Source organism: Alexandromys fortis, unplaced genomic scaffold (assembly GCF_014885135.2).
Source record: "Alexandromys fortis isolate MF-2015 unplaced genomic scaffold, M_Fortis_MF-2015_v1.1 scaffold_43, whole genome shotgun sequence".
Lineage (NCBI taxonomy): Eukaryota > Metazoa > Chordata > Mammalia > Rodentia > Cricetidae > Alexandromys > Alexandromys fortis.
In genome coordinates this window covers 7742920-7760257 of record NW_026067928.1, presented here as the reverse complement: position 1 = coordinate 7760257, position 17338 = coordinate 7742920, and the positions used below count along the sequence as shown (strand labels likewise).

Below are 17338 nucleotides of genomic sequence, written 5' to 3'. Positions count from 1 at the left end.
ATATATATATATATATATATATATATATATATATATTCCCCCCGGGAAAGGGAAATAAGTCTGTTCTGTGGGACGCCTATGCTTACACACAATTCATACTCTGCCAAGCAAAGAACTTTGGAGGTCACAATGTATGTTAAAGTTAGTGCTTACCACAGTTCATACTACTTAACCACATTACAAGGGCCACATGGCCATACATTGTTGATGGCTGTGGCAGTCGACAGTGGAGCTTCCAAGCCTATGGGCAGTGTCTCATTTAATTTGGCTGCTCTATGCTATCTCACTGCTATTGTTTTCTTCTGTCCAGGGTCTGCTCTTCAAAATGATGGCCTTGATTATCAAAAGCTTTCATTTAGGTTCCACATCATTAACCTCTGTAGCAGACAGTTCAGTCCCAGGGCTAATGGACACCAAGAATAACACGCAGAGGTGGACTGACTTCAAAAGAATAGTTAGCCATTTCCCCCACTCAAGTTAGAGAAGAAGGAAGTGGAAAGAGAGCGCTGGGTAAAAGGCGCATTTTTTTTTTAATTTTTATTTTCTCAATGGCGTTTGGCCTAAAGCATGAAGGCACTGCACCATAACTATTAATTGAAAAATAGGAAAGAAAGGATGTGACAGAGTCCCTAGAAGCAACTCTACAGGGATCACGTGTGTGCCAGCTTGTGAATGAATACCTGTCATGGGATCCCGAGGTAGAAGTTTGTGTTCGACTTTTTTTTTTGGGGGGGGGGGAGTAGAGCTTTTTTTCATTTTTGATGGATTCTTCCCCTTCCCCTCTTTGCCTAAAAACTCCCCATGCACCTTGGAAATCCTTTTTGCAATCAAGGGTGGCTCTACTGGAGATCCTACCTATGTCTCCCAGGGCTGAAGTATTTATGTTTAAGGCGTATAGTGGGGCTCTGGAAAGATGGCTCAGTGGTTAAGAGGCCCTTGCTTTCCAGCAGCCTCATGTTAGGTTCCCAGTACCTGAGCCAGGCACAAAACCCAGCTCACAGCTGCTTGCAACTTTAGCTCCAGGGAGATCTGATGGCTCTGGCTTCGGTAGGCACCTGCATCCACATGCACATACCCACAACACATACACAATTTAAAAAATAAAAATAAATTTAAAAACTGTATCACAGGGGCTGGCGAGATAGCTCAGAGGGTAAAGTCACTTGCCTAACAAACCCTGAATTTGATTTTGAAATCCCACAGTGGAAAGAGAACCAATTCCTGAAAGTTATCCGTTGACCTCCCCATGTATGTCATGGCACATGTGCCTGCACTCACACACACATATCACATACAATAATAATTTAAACTTAGATAATGAACTGTCAGATGTGACATGACAGGTGAGTGAACCCCAGGACATTTGTTTCTCACTCCAAAAGACCAGATTCTCTCACAAAGTCTGCGTTGTACTCCCTAGCATTCATTCACGTAGCACACAGTGAGAGCCGTCAACGTGTTATGCGCATTGCCCAGCACTGAACACACAGCGGTCCTCAGAAGGCCAAGTCTCTGCTCTCACAGAACTCCAGCCTTCTCAGAGGTCCGTTCGTTTCTTGGGTCTCTGTTCCTTAATATATTCCTTTTATAAATATGATCTTGACATTATTCCTAGGTAAACAAAATCTCTGGTATTATTATGCTAAAAACAGTTTGCCTATTCTCAGATTTCAGCTCCAAGAAGGAGGTGAAGGTGTTCTCATGACTTTAATTTGCCCTGCAATACTGATCACTCTTCAGTAGCTTCGAGATCTTGTTACCCCTTTAAATCTCAAAACTGACCCATAGTCATTCTCCTCCTCCATCCACCTTCATACTTTGCTACTTCTCACATCTTTTTAAAGGTCTTGGCTTTTGAGCCAGGTGGTGGTGGTGCACGCTTTTAATCCCAGCACTTGGAGGCAGAAGCAAGTGGATCTTTGTGAGTTCAAGGCCAGCGTGATCTACAGAGCAAGTCCCAGTACAGCCAGAGCTGTTACACAGAGAAACCCTGTCTCTAAAACCAAAATAGAACAAACAGGCGAACAAGCAAACAAAAAGGTCTGGCTTTTATTTGTGCCAGTAACATCCTACAAGCTATCATATAGGACTGAAATGTTCTGCTTTGTACTTTGCTTCACATGGCTAGTTTCTTTTGCTAGTCATCTTTCTTAATCATTAAATTTTTTCATATCCCTAAAGAAGCTAGGCATGGCTAAAAAAATTAAAAATAAGAAGCTAGACATGAGACTTCCTCGTCTGCATTGCCGTAATAATCTATATCTTCTTCTGTGCTGAATGTCTACATATTTGGAAGATTAAACATTCTTATTTAGCCAGGTTTAATCTGGAAAAGAAGGACAGAGAAGTATTAATGCAACAGAAAGCAAACAACACAGTAACTGGTGTAATCATAGACAAATAGACAGACTCAATAGGAAGCTATAACCTGAGTCAAGTGTAAATAGGAATGTGATGTATGATAAATAACATTTCCCACAGGCTACTGAAGGGCACTATAGAGAAAAACTAGCTCAGCTCTAGAGCAAAAAAGGAGGCTGACAGCAACCTCCCACCATCTCAGGGTGCACCAGTCTAGGTGTGCCTAGAGAGGAGGAAGGGGGGTAAGATGGAAGTGAAGAAAATATAGACTATCTTTCTGATCTTGAAATGCAGATTGGGTTTTTTTTGGGGGGGGGATCATCCCCCCCACCCCGTCCTGGAACTCGCTAGGCTCAAACTCAGAGATCCGCCTGCCTCTGCCTCCTGATAGCTGGGATTAAAGGCATGCGCCACCACCCCGGCTCTATAACCACTACTGAGAGTGATCAGACTATATTCGCCAGCTATGTGAGAAAACGGAAAGAATTAAGAAGTAATGGAAAGAATTAAGAAGCCGGCTAACTCCTAGGGGTGGGGGATGGAAAGATGACTGGAGACAAAATAGCATAAAATGATACAAACCTGTAGAAAATGTATCGTTATCAGGAGTAACTGAAACTGTTTCTCTTCTGTTTCTTTTCTGCTTAAAGTGCAACAAATATCCTTTGACAATTTTTTGTTGCTTCAGATATTATGCTAGGTCAAGATGAAAAGGGAATTAATTTGATGCTCAGCATATTTGAAGATGAGAAAGACTAGAAAATAAAAAAATTAACTTTTATTCTACATCTAGAAACCAAACGGCTATTAAAACCATATTAAAACCATGAGGAGATGGAGTGTGAGCAATGAGGAACACCACTCTGTGCAAAAGGAACAGCATTAATAGTGACAGGATCTTGAAAGACCAATGTACTTTGGGAAATGTGAAGTAACAAATGCCGAGCTCTAAGATGTCCATGCTGGTGGTTAGTATTCTCCGAGTAGTACTATTACTGCATTAGCCAAATTTCTGTCTCTGAAGAGAGGTCTAAAGAAAATGAAGGAAGTAACACAGACTGAGTAATTGCATAAGACAGCAAAGCACGGGGGCAGCCATGACTTAAGGCCGAGTGCTAACAAGCACTGTAATACGGAAGGGGAGGAACTGCTATTACTCTCGGTGGTGAAGGGACATTTCTTGGAAGCTTCATTTTTTCATTCGGAAATACAGCTGATCCTTGTCACTCACAGAGTTTATATTTTATATTCGTGAGTTTTCTTACCCTTTAGAATTTATCTGTAAATCCCAGACCCATTCTGGGGTTTGCAGTGAACAACTGTGGTCAAAGCCTGAGTGGATAAAACTTCAGGTTCAGTGATGTGTGTGTTCTCAGTCGAGGTTGGACAAGGGGCTGTAAAACATCCCGCGTCCTTTTCACAGTTCACACAATGGAAACAAGTGTTCGTTTTGTGATCTGTTTGGTGCCATGATTTATTTTCTTCATTTATGAGCTTTTTGCTGATGATGTCACTGTTTAAAATGCCCCATACTCCATATGCAACAATGAGCTACTCTCCATGGTCCCTATATAAAAAGGATGTGATGGAAAAAAAAAAAAAACAACCCAAGAGTCCGGTTGTGGTGGTGCAGCCTGGTGGTGGCGGCATACTCCTTTAATCTTTAATCCCAGCACTTGGGCAGCAGAGGCAGGTGTGAGTTTGAGGCCAACATGGTCTACAGAGAAACCCTGTCTCAAAACAAACCAAAAAAACAAAAACCAGGGTGTGATGTATTTTCCAGAGAAAAGTACGAGAATTATAGGGTTTTGCTCAAGCATGTGTTACAGTGGCATTGAACACGAGCTCAGTATCGATTAATCAACGATACCTATAGTGGCTTTAAACAGAAACACATGGCTCGCAGCAGTTTAGTATTTATAAATTAATTTTATATGTAATCCAAAATTTACCATTTTAATAGTTGTATATGTACAACTTTATGGCATTAGATATTGTCAAATAGTTCGGTCATCAACACCATCCATCCCAGAACTCTATTAATCATGCCAAACTGAAACTCTGCATCACTGAGAGTATTTCCGAAGCTCCCTTTCTGCCTCCCATTCTGCCTTTCACTCCTGTCTCTCCTGCTCCTCTAGAAACCTCTATAAAGACATATTTATCTTTTCATATCTGGATTATCTCACTTCATCAGTAGCTTGATTATAATTAATGGCTGACTTAAGACACTGTCTTTTAGAGCAAACATCTAGCTTGTATTTTATAATCTCAGTTAATTCTTAAAGAACTCTGCACTCCAGCAAATTATAATTCTATCTCACCAAGAATTTCTTTACGGTTCACAATCTTTTTGTGAACTATTTTCATCTCACTTGTATTATATGGACTTTATAGTCTTTGCTAGTCTCTTAATAGAATCAAACCCTGTTGGGTCACCCATGACATATAGCATGCTAATTTACATGCTCTGCTTTGGTACACTGTAACTTCTTGGAGAAAGTATTGAGTCTTTTTTAAGTGACCAGAACTGAAAACGTAACAAAATTGCCCTTAGCTAGGCTGGACCTCATCAAGGTATTGGGGGGGGACATGCATAGGCCCTTAGACCTATGCCACAAAATCCTGACACTAATCCTCTGGAGGTCTCGGTGAGCATCAGCGCGGTCTGTCTTTATGCATCGTGTGCACAGGACAGCACACACAGGAATACTGTACTGGGAGGGTGCTGAGGTAGCTACGGCAGGCTGCACGGGGCGGGACAGACGGCTGGCTGCGTTCTCAAGGGGCTCCCGCTTCTTGCCCGTTCATTCCCGCGCACACAGGCACAATCCTCTTAGAGGAAATGTCTGGGAGTCGGTGGCCTTTCCCTCCTTGTGAAATACGACGGCGCTTGTGGTTCTTCATTACGAGGGCCGATGGGTACAAAGGGATCAGGGCCTCTACCCACGCAGACACAAAACACAACACCGCATTTGCTCAGCCTATGGTCCGCCGAACTTGCGTCTCTTCCCAGCATGCCCTGGGACTCACCGCGAGACTTCAATTAATTCTCGCGAGATTTGCCGGGCAGCCATCTTCTTGGGGGTGCTGGAAGCCGGGAAGACCCCCGAACCGTTCCCATTGAGCCGCCCTCCGTTCTCGCCCGCTTTCACTCCTGCTCTGCGGCGTTGCCAACAAGCACCTAACCCCAGAGCTGAGAGGAACGCCTGGGTCTCAGCGCGTCCGGCTGTCCTTCGGGAAGATTCATTGGGGGGAGCCGGGCAAGGGGGAGGGCCCGGGGAAACCGTTGCTGCCTCAGCCCCGGGCCGGGGGCCGCCGACGGGAAGCTCCCGGCCAGCAGGTGGGCGCGCGGCCTGCGGCGGCCCCGCCGGGCTGCTGGGCGAGCTCGGCTCGCGGGGACCTGCCACCGGCACCTCCCACCGCGGCCCACGCGGACGGACGGCGCGCGGAGGAGGGGGCGGCGGCGGCGGCGGTGGCGGTGGCCGCGACCGCGACCTGGGCGAGCGCAGGAGTGTGACCGGCCTCGGGGCCGCGGTGGATGGTTTCTAAGATGATCATTGAAAACTTCGAGGCCCTCAAGTCCTGGCTCAGCAAGACCCTCGAGCCCATGTGAGTACCCCGGGGAGCTGTCCTTGCAGGCATGGCGGGGATGGCCCCGGCGGATGCCCAGGTCGGTGCAGTTGACCCGAAATGCCCGTGGTGGGGGTCGGAGCGAATAACGGGGGTCCTAGGGTTCTGCTGTCTCCTCTCCCTCCACCTGATCGAGGGCGCCCAGGCTGGGACTGTGCTTGTTTTTTTTGTCGTTGAACCGATCTTTGCACCGCTGTCTACTGCTTTTGTTTTCCCGTTACGTGTAGACTGATGGCAAACTTCCCCAGACACCTGTGTTTTTCGAGGGCCTTCACGTCGGTTTCTTCGCCCTCCAGGGCTGCTAGCGTGTGATCCTGGCCGTAGCTTATTTGACATTGTTTCTTTAAGCGAAGTGAATGGCTTCTATGGGGGCAGTCCGAGTTTAAACGAGGTTTCCCTTACGGTCCCTTAAAAGAAAGGCCACGTCTTCCATGTGGTGTCTGGCTCATACGCACCTCTTTTAACTGATGGAAGATGTAACAGGTGCTGATGTGCCCAGTAGAACTCCCCTGTTCCACTCACGCCCTACTCACGTGGAGAAGGGAAAAAGTCAAATCTCTATCCATATGGGATATTTAGCAGTTTAAGGAGGGAATTCAGTAGTTCGTGCGACTGTTGAAATGTCTTAGATGGAAAATTTCTAGGAATGTTTTGTGGATTTGTTAAATGCAAAATACAGCATAGATAAATTTCTTTTCGGTATGATTGATTTACAATAACAACACAATGCAGCGGCAGATAGCTCACCCATATAATACACGTCTTAAGTTTTTAGAGTGTGCTGAGGGAAGGTTTGGGTAGAACTTTAAAATTCCCAGATTAACAGTAAGATACCATTTCAGGTATGGCTAGTTTTAACCATTTTAATAGTAGAGGATCGTGTATATGTGGTTAGGATGGAGGCTGCTTCAGCACTTGCTGGGAGCTGTCTGAGCAAGTAATATTTAACAAACTAAGATGATAAGATGTGGTAGTCGGAAGAATGGAAAGGCCTGGTATAAGACATAATCCTTGTGGTTTCTGTAGAGAAGGGAGGAAAGACAGTGAAATTACAAGCAGGCAGGGGCCAAATCATATGGGGCTTTTAGATCAAGGTCAGGAATTAAGATTTTATTTAACACATAAGTGAAAGATAGTCTATTTGAATCTGGCCAGGACTGATTTGACTTTAAAGACGCCTGCTTTGTAGAATGAAGGGAGGCTGTTTTGAGGGTATTGGAGAAAGACTGCATTGGATGCTAGTGCAGTCAGAACCAAATGTACTTCACAATGATCTGAGAAAACTTGCTGATAGAGCAGATGTGGGAGATAGGGAAAGGAAAATCAAGTATGATGCCCGAAGTTAACTCTACAGCTGCATGGATGATGTAGAAGGCTGGGGTGGAGTTATTAACTTGATCAATACAGTAAGTTAGAAGCTCTTAGATTTGGCAAGGTGGCAAAACAGTTGACCAGAATGGTATAGAAATTCTATTTCAGAGAGCTGGAGGGTATGCAGAGCCAAAGACTAAATCTTCACTACCCTCTACCTTCAAATAAAAAAGACATTGTCTTCAGTGGATTGGAAAGTAACATCTAACAGGTGAGAGGGAGGCCCCGAGCTTAATGATAGTTTTGAACTGTGCAGCTACCACTCCGGCGAGTTGTATAATATTGGATAAGTCGCTTAACTCGGTGCATGTTTCCATTTGTAAAATGGGGAAAATAATGAATATATATATATAAAGAAAATCCAAAATACTGCCTGGTTTGTAATTAGTATGTTTCAAACCAACTTTCTTTTGTTAGTTCATGTTTTTTCACTAACCTAAAATATATATATATTCTTAGTGTGTATGCTTTTTAATTAAAGAAAAGCATGCTTACTGGAGCACTACTCAGATGCTGTTAGTTCATGATTACAGTAAACAGTTACTGCTAGTAGAGTCTACTCAGGGGCCCTTTCTTATGTTCATTGTACAATTTAGCTTCTTTTAGTCTCCATGTGTTCTCTTTTCCGCTAGGTGATAACTTACAAAAGCTTAATTATTTACTGCCGTTGGCTTCTTTTTCTTTTCTTTCATTTTTTTTTTTTTTAAGACAAAATTTCTCTGTGAAACAGTACTGGGTATTCTTGAATTTACTCTGTAGTCCTGGCTGGCCTCTGCCTCCTGAGTGCTGGGATTATTAATGGTGTGCGCGCCCCTCCCTGCCAATGGTTTCTTTCTGTTTGTTTGTTTTCGAGACAGGGTTTCTCTGTGGCTTTGGAGCCTGTTCTGGAACTAGCTCTTGTAGACCAGGCTGGCCTCAAACTCAACTAAGATCCACCTGCCTCTGCCTCCTGAGTGGTGGGATTAAAGGCGTGTGCCACCACCGCCCAGCCCCCCATTGATTTCTTTTTTTTTTTAATGATTTTTTTTGTTTGTTCATTTTTTGCTTTTGTATTTGTTTATTGTTTGTTTGTTTGCTTTTGATTTTTTGAGACAGGGTTTCTCTGTTTCTTTGGATCCTGGAACTAGCTCTTTTTTTTTTTAAAAAAAAAGATTTATTATTTATTTATTATGTATACAACATTCTGCATCCATGTATGCCTGCAAGCCAGCAGAGGGCACCAGATCTCATTACAGATGGTTGTGAGCCACCTTGTGGTTGCTGGGAATTGAACTCAGGACCTCTGGAAGAGCAGCCAGTGCTCTTAACCACTGAGCCATCTCTCCAGCCCCCCCCCCCCCTTTGATTTCTTATGTTCGGTCCTTTGTTCCTCCCTCCTTCCCTCTCTCCCTCTCTTCATTTTTTGATTTTTCAAGAGAGGTATAACAGCTCCGACTCAACTCTGTCTGGAGGTCTCTTTGTAACCCAGGTTGGCCTAGAAATGCCTGCAAAGTGCTGGGATCAGCTGGGATCAGAAGCGGGTGCCACCACCATAGGGTGTCTGTCTTTTTGTTTTTTTGTTTTTTTTTTTTTTAATGTAAAGAGTTGGTTTTTTTTTTTTTTTTTTTGCTTAGTGTTGACATGTAATTATAAAATACATACCTTTTGAGGAAAAACTATATGAAGGGAACTTTATATAGTTTTTGGCTATCATGATAGTAAAGTATTTGATTTATTTATTTTTTTAACTAATCTGAATTGTGAATGCATTAGCAAACTTTTAAGTACTTACTCTGTACTAATCAGGGTGGGAAATGTGGCAAGGTTTTCATCAGTTAGGGAAGACAGATGCTGAACAAGTAATTATAGTAGTGTGTGAGGTAAAGAAGTCCAAAATGCTTTGGAAAGACATTGGGTGGAGGTCAAGAAAGACTTCTTTGAAATGGTAAAATTAGATCTCAGCTGGGATGAAGAGCAGCTTTCTAGGTTTTGGAGAGCATATTGTATGAATGTCCTAAAAATGAGGTGGGGTAAAATTGTGTGGAAGTAATGAAAGAAATTGAAAGAGCAAAGGAAGAATAGAAATGGTTGGTGATGGGAGACGAGCCAGGTCGTACAATTGAGTCTTTTTTAGGAAGCCTGTAAAGGGTTAGGTGAGTTTGGAGAGTGATGGGGAGTGAGGTGCCCCTGAGAGCCTGGCTGCATTTTCAGGCACAGTGACAAATGTGTGTATCGCTTTATTCCATTAGACACTCTGTAGTAGCAGAGTTCTGTTCTTCACAAATCATTGAGAATTTAGATACTAAAATTCCTCTTGAAGTACTTAGAATTGTTATCTTTTGATTTCAACAATTTTCTTAGTTCTTTCCTTACTACTAATGTCCTTTTGGTAATGTGAAATCCTGACACCCCCTCCCTGCAAATAAGGTATTTGTGATAGTGTTTCAACCTTGAAGTTAGCATATAAAGTAGTGGGCTTTTTAATGGCATTGGCATTTCCATATATATGTATTCCTTTACCCTGTTTTCACCCTCTCCCCACCTAAGATCTCCTCTCTCTCACATGGTCACTTGTCTGCCTCCTGAGTGCTGGGATTAAAGTTGTGCGACACCACTGCCTGCCTGTCATTTGTTTTCTTGATCCTGGCCATTCTCCTTGGGGTGAACCAGAGTCTTGAAGTCAGTAGTCCAATTCAGGTATTTTCCTACTGCTATACACTTCGTATTTTGAGACAAAGTCTCTCATTGGACCTCGAGCTCCTTGATTTGGCTAAGGTTAGTTGGCCAACCATGCTCTAATTTGTGTCTTCATACTTTTAAGGCAGACGTTTTACCGATCTCTGCAGTCTCCTGAAAGCATTTTAAGTCGTTTCTTTAATGGCTAAGGATATTTATTGGCCATTTGTATTTCTTCCTTTGAGAACCATTTCTTCATTTGTGGACTTGTTTGTGGGGATTTGGTTTTTGTAGTCCTTTATATAATCTAGGTAACTCCATCTGAAGTACAGTTGGCAATTTCTTTTCCTATTCTCTAGGTTGTGTCTTCACTCTGGTAATTGTTTCCTTTGCTGTGCTTCTATTTCAGGTAATCTCATTTGTCAATTCTTGGGATTATTTCTGCTGTTAGAGTAGTTTTCAGTAAGTCCTAGCCTGTGCATAAATCTTAAAGGGTTTTACCTACTTTTTCTCTTTTTTTTTCTTAATAGAAAAAGTTTCCTTCACTAATTTTTTGTGGGCTTATTACCATATGTGGTAATTTAAAAAATCAGATTTTTTTAATATGAAGGGATTCCTCAAAATACAATCAAATCCTTTAATTTTTCAGAAAATAAAACTGAGAGACAGACTAGTGCTCAGACTTTGGAGTTTAGTTTTTGCTTCTGCAGCTGTGCATTGCTGTGAAAGTCGGTTGTGTGGAGGAAAGAAAGCAAACGTGACCTCATACACAGTGTTCTGTCAGTGTTCTCATTTCTGCCATCAGTTAGCCTAGTGATCTAGACAGGTGAACCTCTCTTTCCTTACTGATAGAATTGGGGAGGATAGTTTCTTTGTATAGTTAGAAGAGAATTAGACGCTTAAGATTCTGCTGTCTTTCCTCCTTCCTTAAATACTGCTTGATTAAATACAAATAGCTTACATAACTATTACTGCTACCACTAACATTTGTGTGTATTGCTAGTGTTTCCTATTCCTTTTTATTTGATGGAGTGTTATCTCTGTTTTGCAGGTGATGATGACAGTGAGGCACTGAAGTGTGAAGTTAAATATTAGTTCACAGTTAATTAAGTTTAAGCCTTATTTATGCTCTAGAGCACCAGTTTTCAACCTGTGAATCTCCACCCTTTCAGGGGCCGAATATCTCTTTCATGGGGGTCTCCTAAGACCATTGGGATTCATAACAGTAACAAAATTGCAGCTATGAAGAAGCAATGAAAATAATTTCATGGTTGGGGTCACCACAACATGAGGAACTGTACTAAAGTGTCACAGCATTAGGAAGGTTGAGCGCTGCTTGATTGAGCTGAACATGCACACTCCAAAGCGTGGTAGTGTGGATAATATTTTCTTTCCAGTGGTATACTTCCTTTTTTAACTATTGGACTCTTTCACAGGAACCCATTTGAAAAGGAACAAGATTCTAAAAGCATTACACACAGTTTGAGAGATACCTCCTCGGAGTTTTTTTTTTTTTTTTTTTTTTAATTTTCGAACAGGGTTTCTCTGTGGCTTTTGGTTCCTGTTCTGGAACTAGCTCTTGTAGACCAGGCTGGCCTCGAACTCACAGAGATCCACCTGCCTCTGCCTCCCGAGTGCTGGGATTAAAGGTGTGTGCCACCACCGCCCGGCTCCTTGGAGTTTTTGTAGTACATTTTTTTTTTATATTTGCTACTAACAAATACTTTAAAAAAACTCTTTAAAATTTATTTTTTATATCTTGAATTATGGAAAGATTGTTCTTTTGTGATGCACAGTGACCTTTTTACCCCCGAACATTAATTAGATTTTCTTCTTAATTTTCCCTTACGGCAGAGTAGCAGCTTTGGCATAGTGAGTCTGCTTGCTATGTTAGTGAAAATAGCAGAAACTATCCCCGTACTTTTCTTACAATTGCCTTCTTGCTGGTTTCTACTTATATCCTATTTTATTAGCATCTAATTTCTGCAAAGCTACACTTTGTGATTCTCTGTTACATTGTTTATATTGGCCCCCTTTCTCCCATTTTAAATTCATTGACAGCTTACTCAATGTTGATTATTTTGCCTTTATTGAATGTGAACAAGGTCTGTTAAAGATGACAAAATGGACTCTTAGGACCATTTAGTAGCACACCTTACTGGCTTGAATATGATAAATGATTCTCAAGACCATATTCTGTTGCTGCAATCTTATAGGAATATATAACCAGTAGGTAATGGTGATGGACTCCAAATGAAGACATTTTGATTCTGAAGCTTTGTGTGATGGTGCCTCCTGACTTTAGATGTTGTTTATGTATATGTGTTGTATGTCAGTACTAAAATAGAGATCTGATATGAACTATTTTCTCCAGAAGCTTTTTTGGGATCCTTCTAGTTGGGGATTGTGACTCTTTCCAACAAAACTCTTTAATCGGTCTTACATAACTTATTATGTGCATCACATGCGACATACATGGTTTAGCATCATTGTTGGAATCTGGCAGGTGAAAGCCGACTTTTTCTCTTGCAGTTTGTCTTCCTGTTCTAGGTAGCACCTAGTGTGTGTGTGTGTGTGTGTGTGTGTGTGTGTCTATGACACAGACTTCAGTATTAAATGCATTCAGTGAAGTTTCTCCTTTGTTGACTGAAAATCTGAGTGACAAGCTCGTTTGTATAAAACTAAAATCTACACTGATAACTTTCAGAGTAGCTGACATGAGGGGTCAATTTCTCTTTTTATTTCAGCATTTTAAACACCTTTTGCTTATTTGTGAGTGTGCCTAGGCACCGGTACATGGTGGTGGTTAGAAGACAGCCTGTAAGAGTGATTCTGGGGGTTGGACTCAGGTCATCAAGCTAGGTGACAAGCACCTTTAACTCCTAACCATCTTACCATAAGCCTCTTTATTTCAGAGTGCCTTCAGAATTAGAATGTTTTTCCATTTTGTTTTGAGACAAGGTTTCACTTTGTAGCCTAGTAGGCTGGCCTCAGTTTTCCCAAAATCTGGAATTTACACCAAGCTCAGATTAGAAATTTAAAGCTTAAATTTAGTTAAAATAGTTTAGTGATTTTTTTTTTTGATGAGAGCACCGATGAGTTCATGTTTACTAAAAAAAAAGTTGAGGGTTTCTGTGTTCAACATTCTGTTCATGGAGCCGGATAAAAGTAATAATTCTAATTATATATTAATTTTAGTTAGTGGAAGAGTTAATACTGTGTAATTAATTATTGGCCATGATGCTTATATTCATTACTTTCTGTATCTCCTTAACTTGATAAATGGCTCTCAAGACCATATTTTATTGCTGAATACTACTTGAATTTTCCATTTGAAGTTTGAGTTACTAAATTTAGACCTTTTAAAATGCGTTTTAGCAATTTGACTGGCCTATGGGTATGTCTCGAATAAAATTACTTAAAAACCACAAGATAGGGAAAGGTTTGGGAGCAAAATGGATATATTACCTTGTTTGATGTGTACCTATTGAAAATGGCCAAGTCAAGCTCAAACAAATTTCTCAGCTTTTTTCCTTCCCTTGTTCCAAAGAGAATGAATGAGATGAAGGAGGTGGTGATAAGCCTGTCTTACCAGATTTATTTCTTTTCACTACCTTATTTTTGTGAGAAAACCATATTTTTAGTGTATGCCTTAGTTAGGGCTACTATTGTTGTGATGAACAATCATGACCAAAGGCAGCTTGAGGAGGAGTTTATATGGTTTACATATCCTGGATTACAGTCACCATGAGGGAAGCCAACCAGGTGGGAACCTGGAAGCAGGAGCTGATTCAGAGCCCATGGCAGTGCTGCTTACTGGCTTGTGTGCCGTCTTATAGAACCCAGGACTACCAGCCCCGGGAAGTCCCTGCCTACCGTGGATTTGGCCCTCCTCCATTAATCATTAATTAAGAAAATGCCCTCCAGGCTGGCCCGCTTTCACCCAGCTTCACAGTTGAGGTTCCCCCTTGATATGACTAGCTTGTGTCAAGTTAACGTAAAACTAGCCAGGACAGTGTTCAAATAATTTTGTACCAAGGAAAAGCTTATTTTTAATTTGGTTTCTGTTTGTAAACAGTAAAATCAGTTTGAGATTTCTTAGTGCACCTTTCTGAAATTTTTTACTTACATATAAACAATATTTTATAGTTTTCACTGGTGAGGTCTTACAAAGATTTTTTTTCTCCCATGTCTTATAACTAGCATTTAAAAATTTCACTTTGCAACTGTTATTAGTATTTAGAAATATAATTGGCATCTAAATATTGACTTGTTTTCTGAAACATTTGGCTTGCTTCAGATTAATTAAGATTGCTTTTTAGTGGGAGGTCTTAAAGACCTTTTAAAATGACACTATAGGTGTGAACTCTAAAAGGATAGTGGGAACTCAATTCCTTTTCTTCTTTCTTGTTCACTTCTCAGCCATGAAGTAAGTGGGCACTTCCTGTTTTGCCATGTGGTCTCACCATGATGTGCTATCCTGCCATAGGACAAAAAGCCTCTTTTGCAATTGTGTGGGCCCCACTTTAAGGTACTCATCTAATCCTAATTACTTCTTAAAGGCCCACCTGGTTCCACATCATAATGCCTCACAGTGCGGATTAATTTCCCCTTTTTGTAGAGACACCTAAGCCATAGCAGGTGAATAATGTTTAAGAAAAATCAGACAATTCCTTAAGTTTTTTTAAAGTTAATCACTGTACAGTAAGAAATGAATCAGCCTGTGTTCTATTAAGTCAAGCCTTTATAAAATATTTACAAAAAATATGAAACACTTTTACTCAGTTTTTTAAAATACAATATTTAATTTCTACTGAGGCTGTCTGTCCTGGTGTTCTGAACATTTCTTAAGCCAGATACATGTAAAGCCAGTACTACCTTTGGATTTACAATTACTACATCAAAGAAGTCTTCCTCTTAATTACTTAAAAGTATTTATGCTAATGTTAGTTTTTAAAATAATGATACTGGTAGAACACTTAAGCTCCTTGGAGTTCTAATAGTTAAAGCATGAGTTGTAGCACGAATAATAAAAACCCAGAGACAGATATTGGGGCTCAAGCTAAAGATCAGAAAAACAAAGCAGCCAACCACTAGAGAAACCTTTTATCTACCAAATCTTCAGACAGAAAGGGTGAGATCCTCTCTCCATGAATCCTCAGACTTCATCCCACACTGAGTTCCTGTCCTCTCCACCCATTCATATCAAGCCTGTCTCTGCCTCCCTAGTGCTGGGATTAAAGGTGTGCGATCCCAAGTGTTGGGATCACCTTTGTGTGAGCTGTTTCTCTTTTAGACAGATTCAATTTTGTGTAGCCCAGGGTGGCTTTGAACTACAGAGACCTGTCTGCCTGTCTTGTGGGTCCTGGGAGTAAAGGTGTGTGCCACCACTTCCTGGCCTCTATGGCTGATTAGAGCCATAGATTTAGAGCCTCTGATTTTCAGGCAAGATTTATTTATTAAAACAAAAATAATATATACCACTATATAGAGTAATTCTTAGAAAGCATTTGAAGAACCGTTCTTAGAAAAATAAGAAAATACTGTTTCTTGGGCTTGTTTAGGGGAGTGACAAAATGAACTAAAGTCCAAGTATTATGTTATAATTATGAGAATTGTGTTATGCTTTGGCAGTGTGTGGATTTAGTGAAAAACTGTAAAACACCGAATGCAAGTTGAAAAAGACATTAGAAGATAAAAAGTCCTTGTGTTTACAGATGGGCTATATTATTGTAAAACTATTACATCTGCAGCCAGTAGCCTTTTAGTTACCGCCCACTTGGGTGTGGCCTCATGCTATCAATGCTGAAATAAAGCACGCGGTTGCCCCCTTCTGGCTGCGGGATTTGGTTGCTGTTTCCCATTTGACCTGTGACCTGTGTGTGTACTCCTAAATAAATAACCCTTTATTATATCAATTCTGAGTTATGTGGGGTTTTTTTTAGTGTCCATCTTTATCTGGCGCCCAAAAGTTACCAAAAGTAATTACCAACTACAGATTTAACATAATAGACATTAAAATTCAATTGACATTTCTTGTAGAACTAAAAGAAAAATCCCACAAATTCACATGGGAGCAAAAAAGATAAAAAGCTGGGTGGTGGTGGCACACGCCTTTAATCCTAGTACTCAGAGGCAGAGGTAGGCAGATTTCTGTGAGTTCCAGGCTAGCCTGGTCTACAGAGTGAGTTACAGGACAGGCTTCAAAGTTACACTGAGAAACTGTCTTGAAAAACAAAACAAAACAAAAGGTCAGATCAACTGGAGGTAACGGGTTAAAAATGGAGATACAGCAATCCCTGATTTAAAGTTATACTCAGAGCTGGGCGGTGGTGGCACACGCCTTTAAGCCCAGCACTCAGGAGGCAGAGGCAGGCGGATCTCTGTGAGTTCGAGGCCAGCCTGGTCTACAAGAGCTGTCTCGAAAATCCAAAAAAGAAAAAAAAAAAAAGTTATACTCGGAGCCACAGTCAACAACAAAAACTGGTAGAGTACCCACAGAGGTCAATTTACATAGGCATGGCCATCTTATTCTTATTAAAGGTATTAAAAATGGTGTTGTAGTTAAAAATGGCACTTTTTGTAATATATAGAAAACCAATTAGCCATATGAATAAAACTAGATTCCCCTTTATTTGTACAAAAAATAAGTTAAAAGACTGAAGACCTAATTTAAGAGCTGAAACTAAAAATACTAGAATAAAACACACGGAAAATATTTCATGATCTAGGCATAGGCAACAGTTTTCTGAGGACATGATGGGAATAACAAGAATTGACAAACTGGGTGACATGAAATCAAAAAACTTCCATATAGCAAAGAAAACAATAGAGTGAAGAAACAGCTAATAGAAGGAGGAAAAATTGCTGCCATTTGTATATCTGGTGGAATTAATATGCTTAATATATAAAAAACTCAGAACAACAAACAGTAGAAGAATAACTAATCCAGGCAGTAAATGAACAAATGAATTGAACAGTTCATAAAAGAAGTACAGACTTCGTGGTTCACTGAGATCTTAGCAAGCAGCCGCTGTTTCCTGTGCTGCCACCAAGTTTTCTACCACCATATCTTCCCCACCATGGTATGATGTGGGAGTGATTTCTTATTAATAAAGAAACTGCCTAGGCCCCTTGATAAGGCCCACCCTTAGGTGGGTGGAGAAAACAGAGGAGAATGCTGGGAGAAGGAGGCTTGGTGGAAGAGTCGCCATGGTTCTCCCGTTCCAGACAGACGCAGGTTAAGATCCTCCCTGGTAAGCCAGCTCGTGGGCTACACAGAATATTAGAAATGGGTTAGAACAATATGTAAGAGCTA

General features: G+C 41.0%; 1 protein-coding gene across 21 annotated transcripts in view; it reads left to right on the top strand.

Moving 5' to 3' along the window:
- Positions 1 to 5826: 5826 nt before the first annotated feature.
- Positions 5827 to 17338, top strand: part of Rbm26 (RNA binding motif protein 26) — a 74826-nt gene continuing 63314 nt past the window's right edge. For 13 of the 21 annotated variants that reach the window (XM_050144632.1, XM_050144630.1, XM_050144638.1 and 10 more), the window contains exons 1-2: positions 5850 to 5973; positions 14443 to 14551. In XM_050144632.1, coding sequence (XP_050000589.1) covers positions 14475 to 14551 — 77 coding nt within the window. In that variant the 5' untranslated portion in view covers positions 5850 to 5973; positions 14443 to 14474. Of the gene's footprint in view, positions 5974 to 14442; positions 14552 to 17338 lie in introns of all 21 variants that reach the window. The other 8 variants (XM_050144642.1, XM_050144641.1, XM_050144635.1 and 5 more) reach the window with 1 other exon arrangement.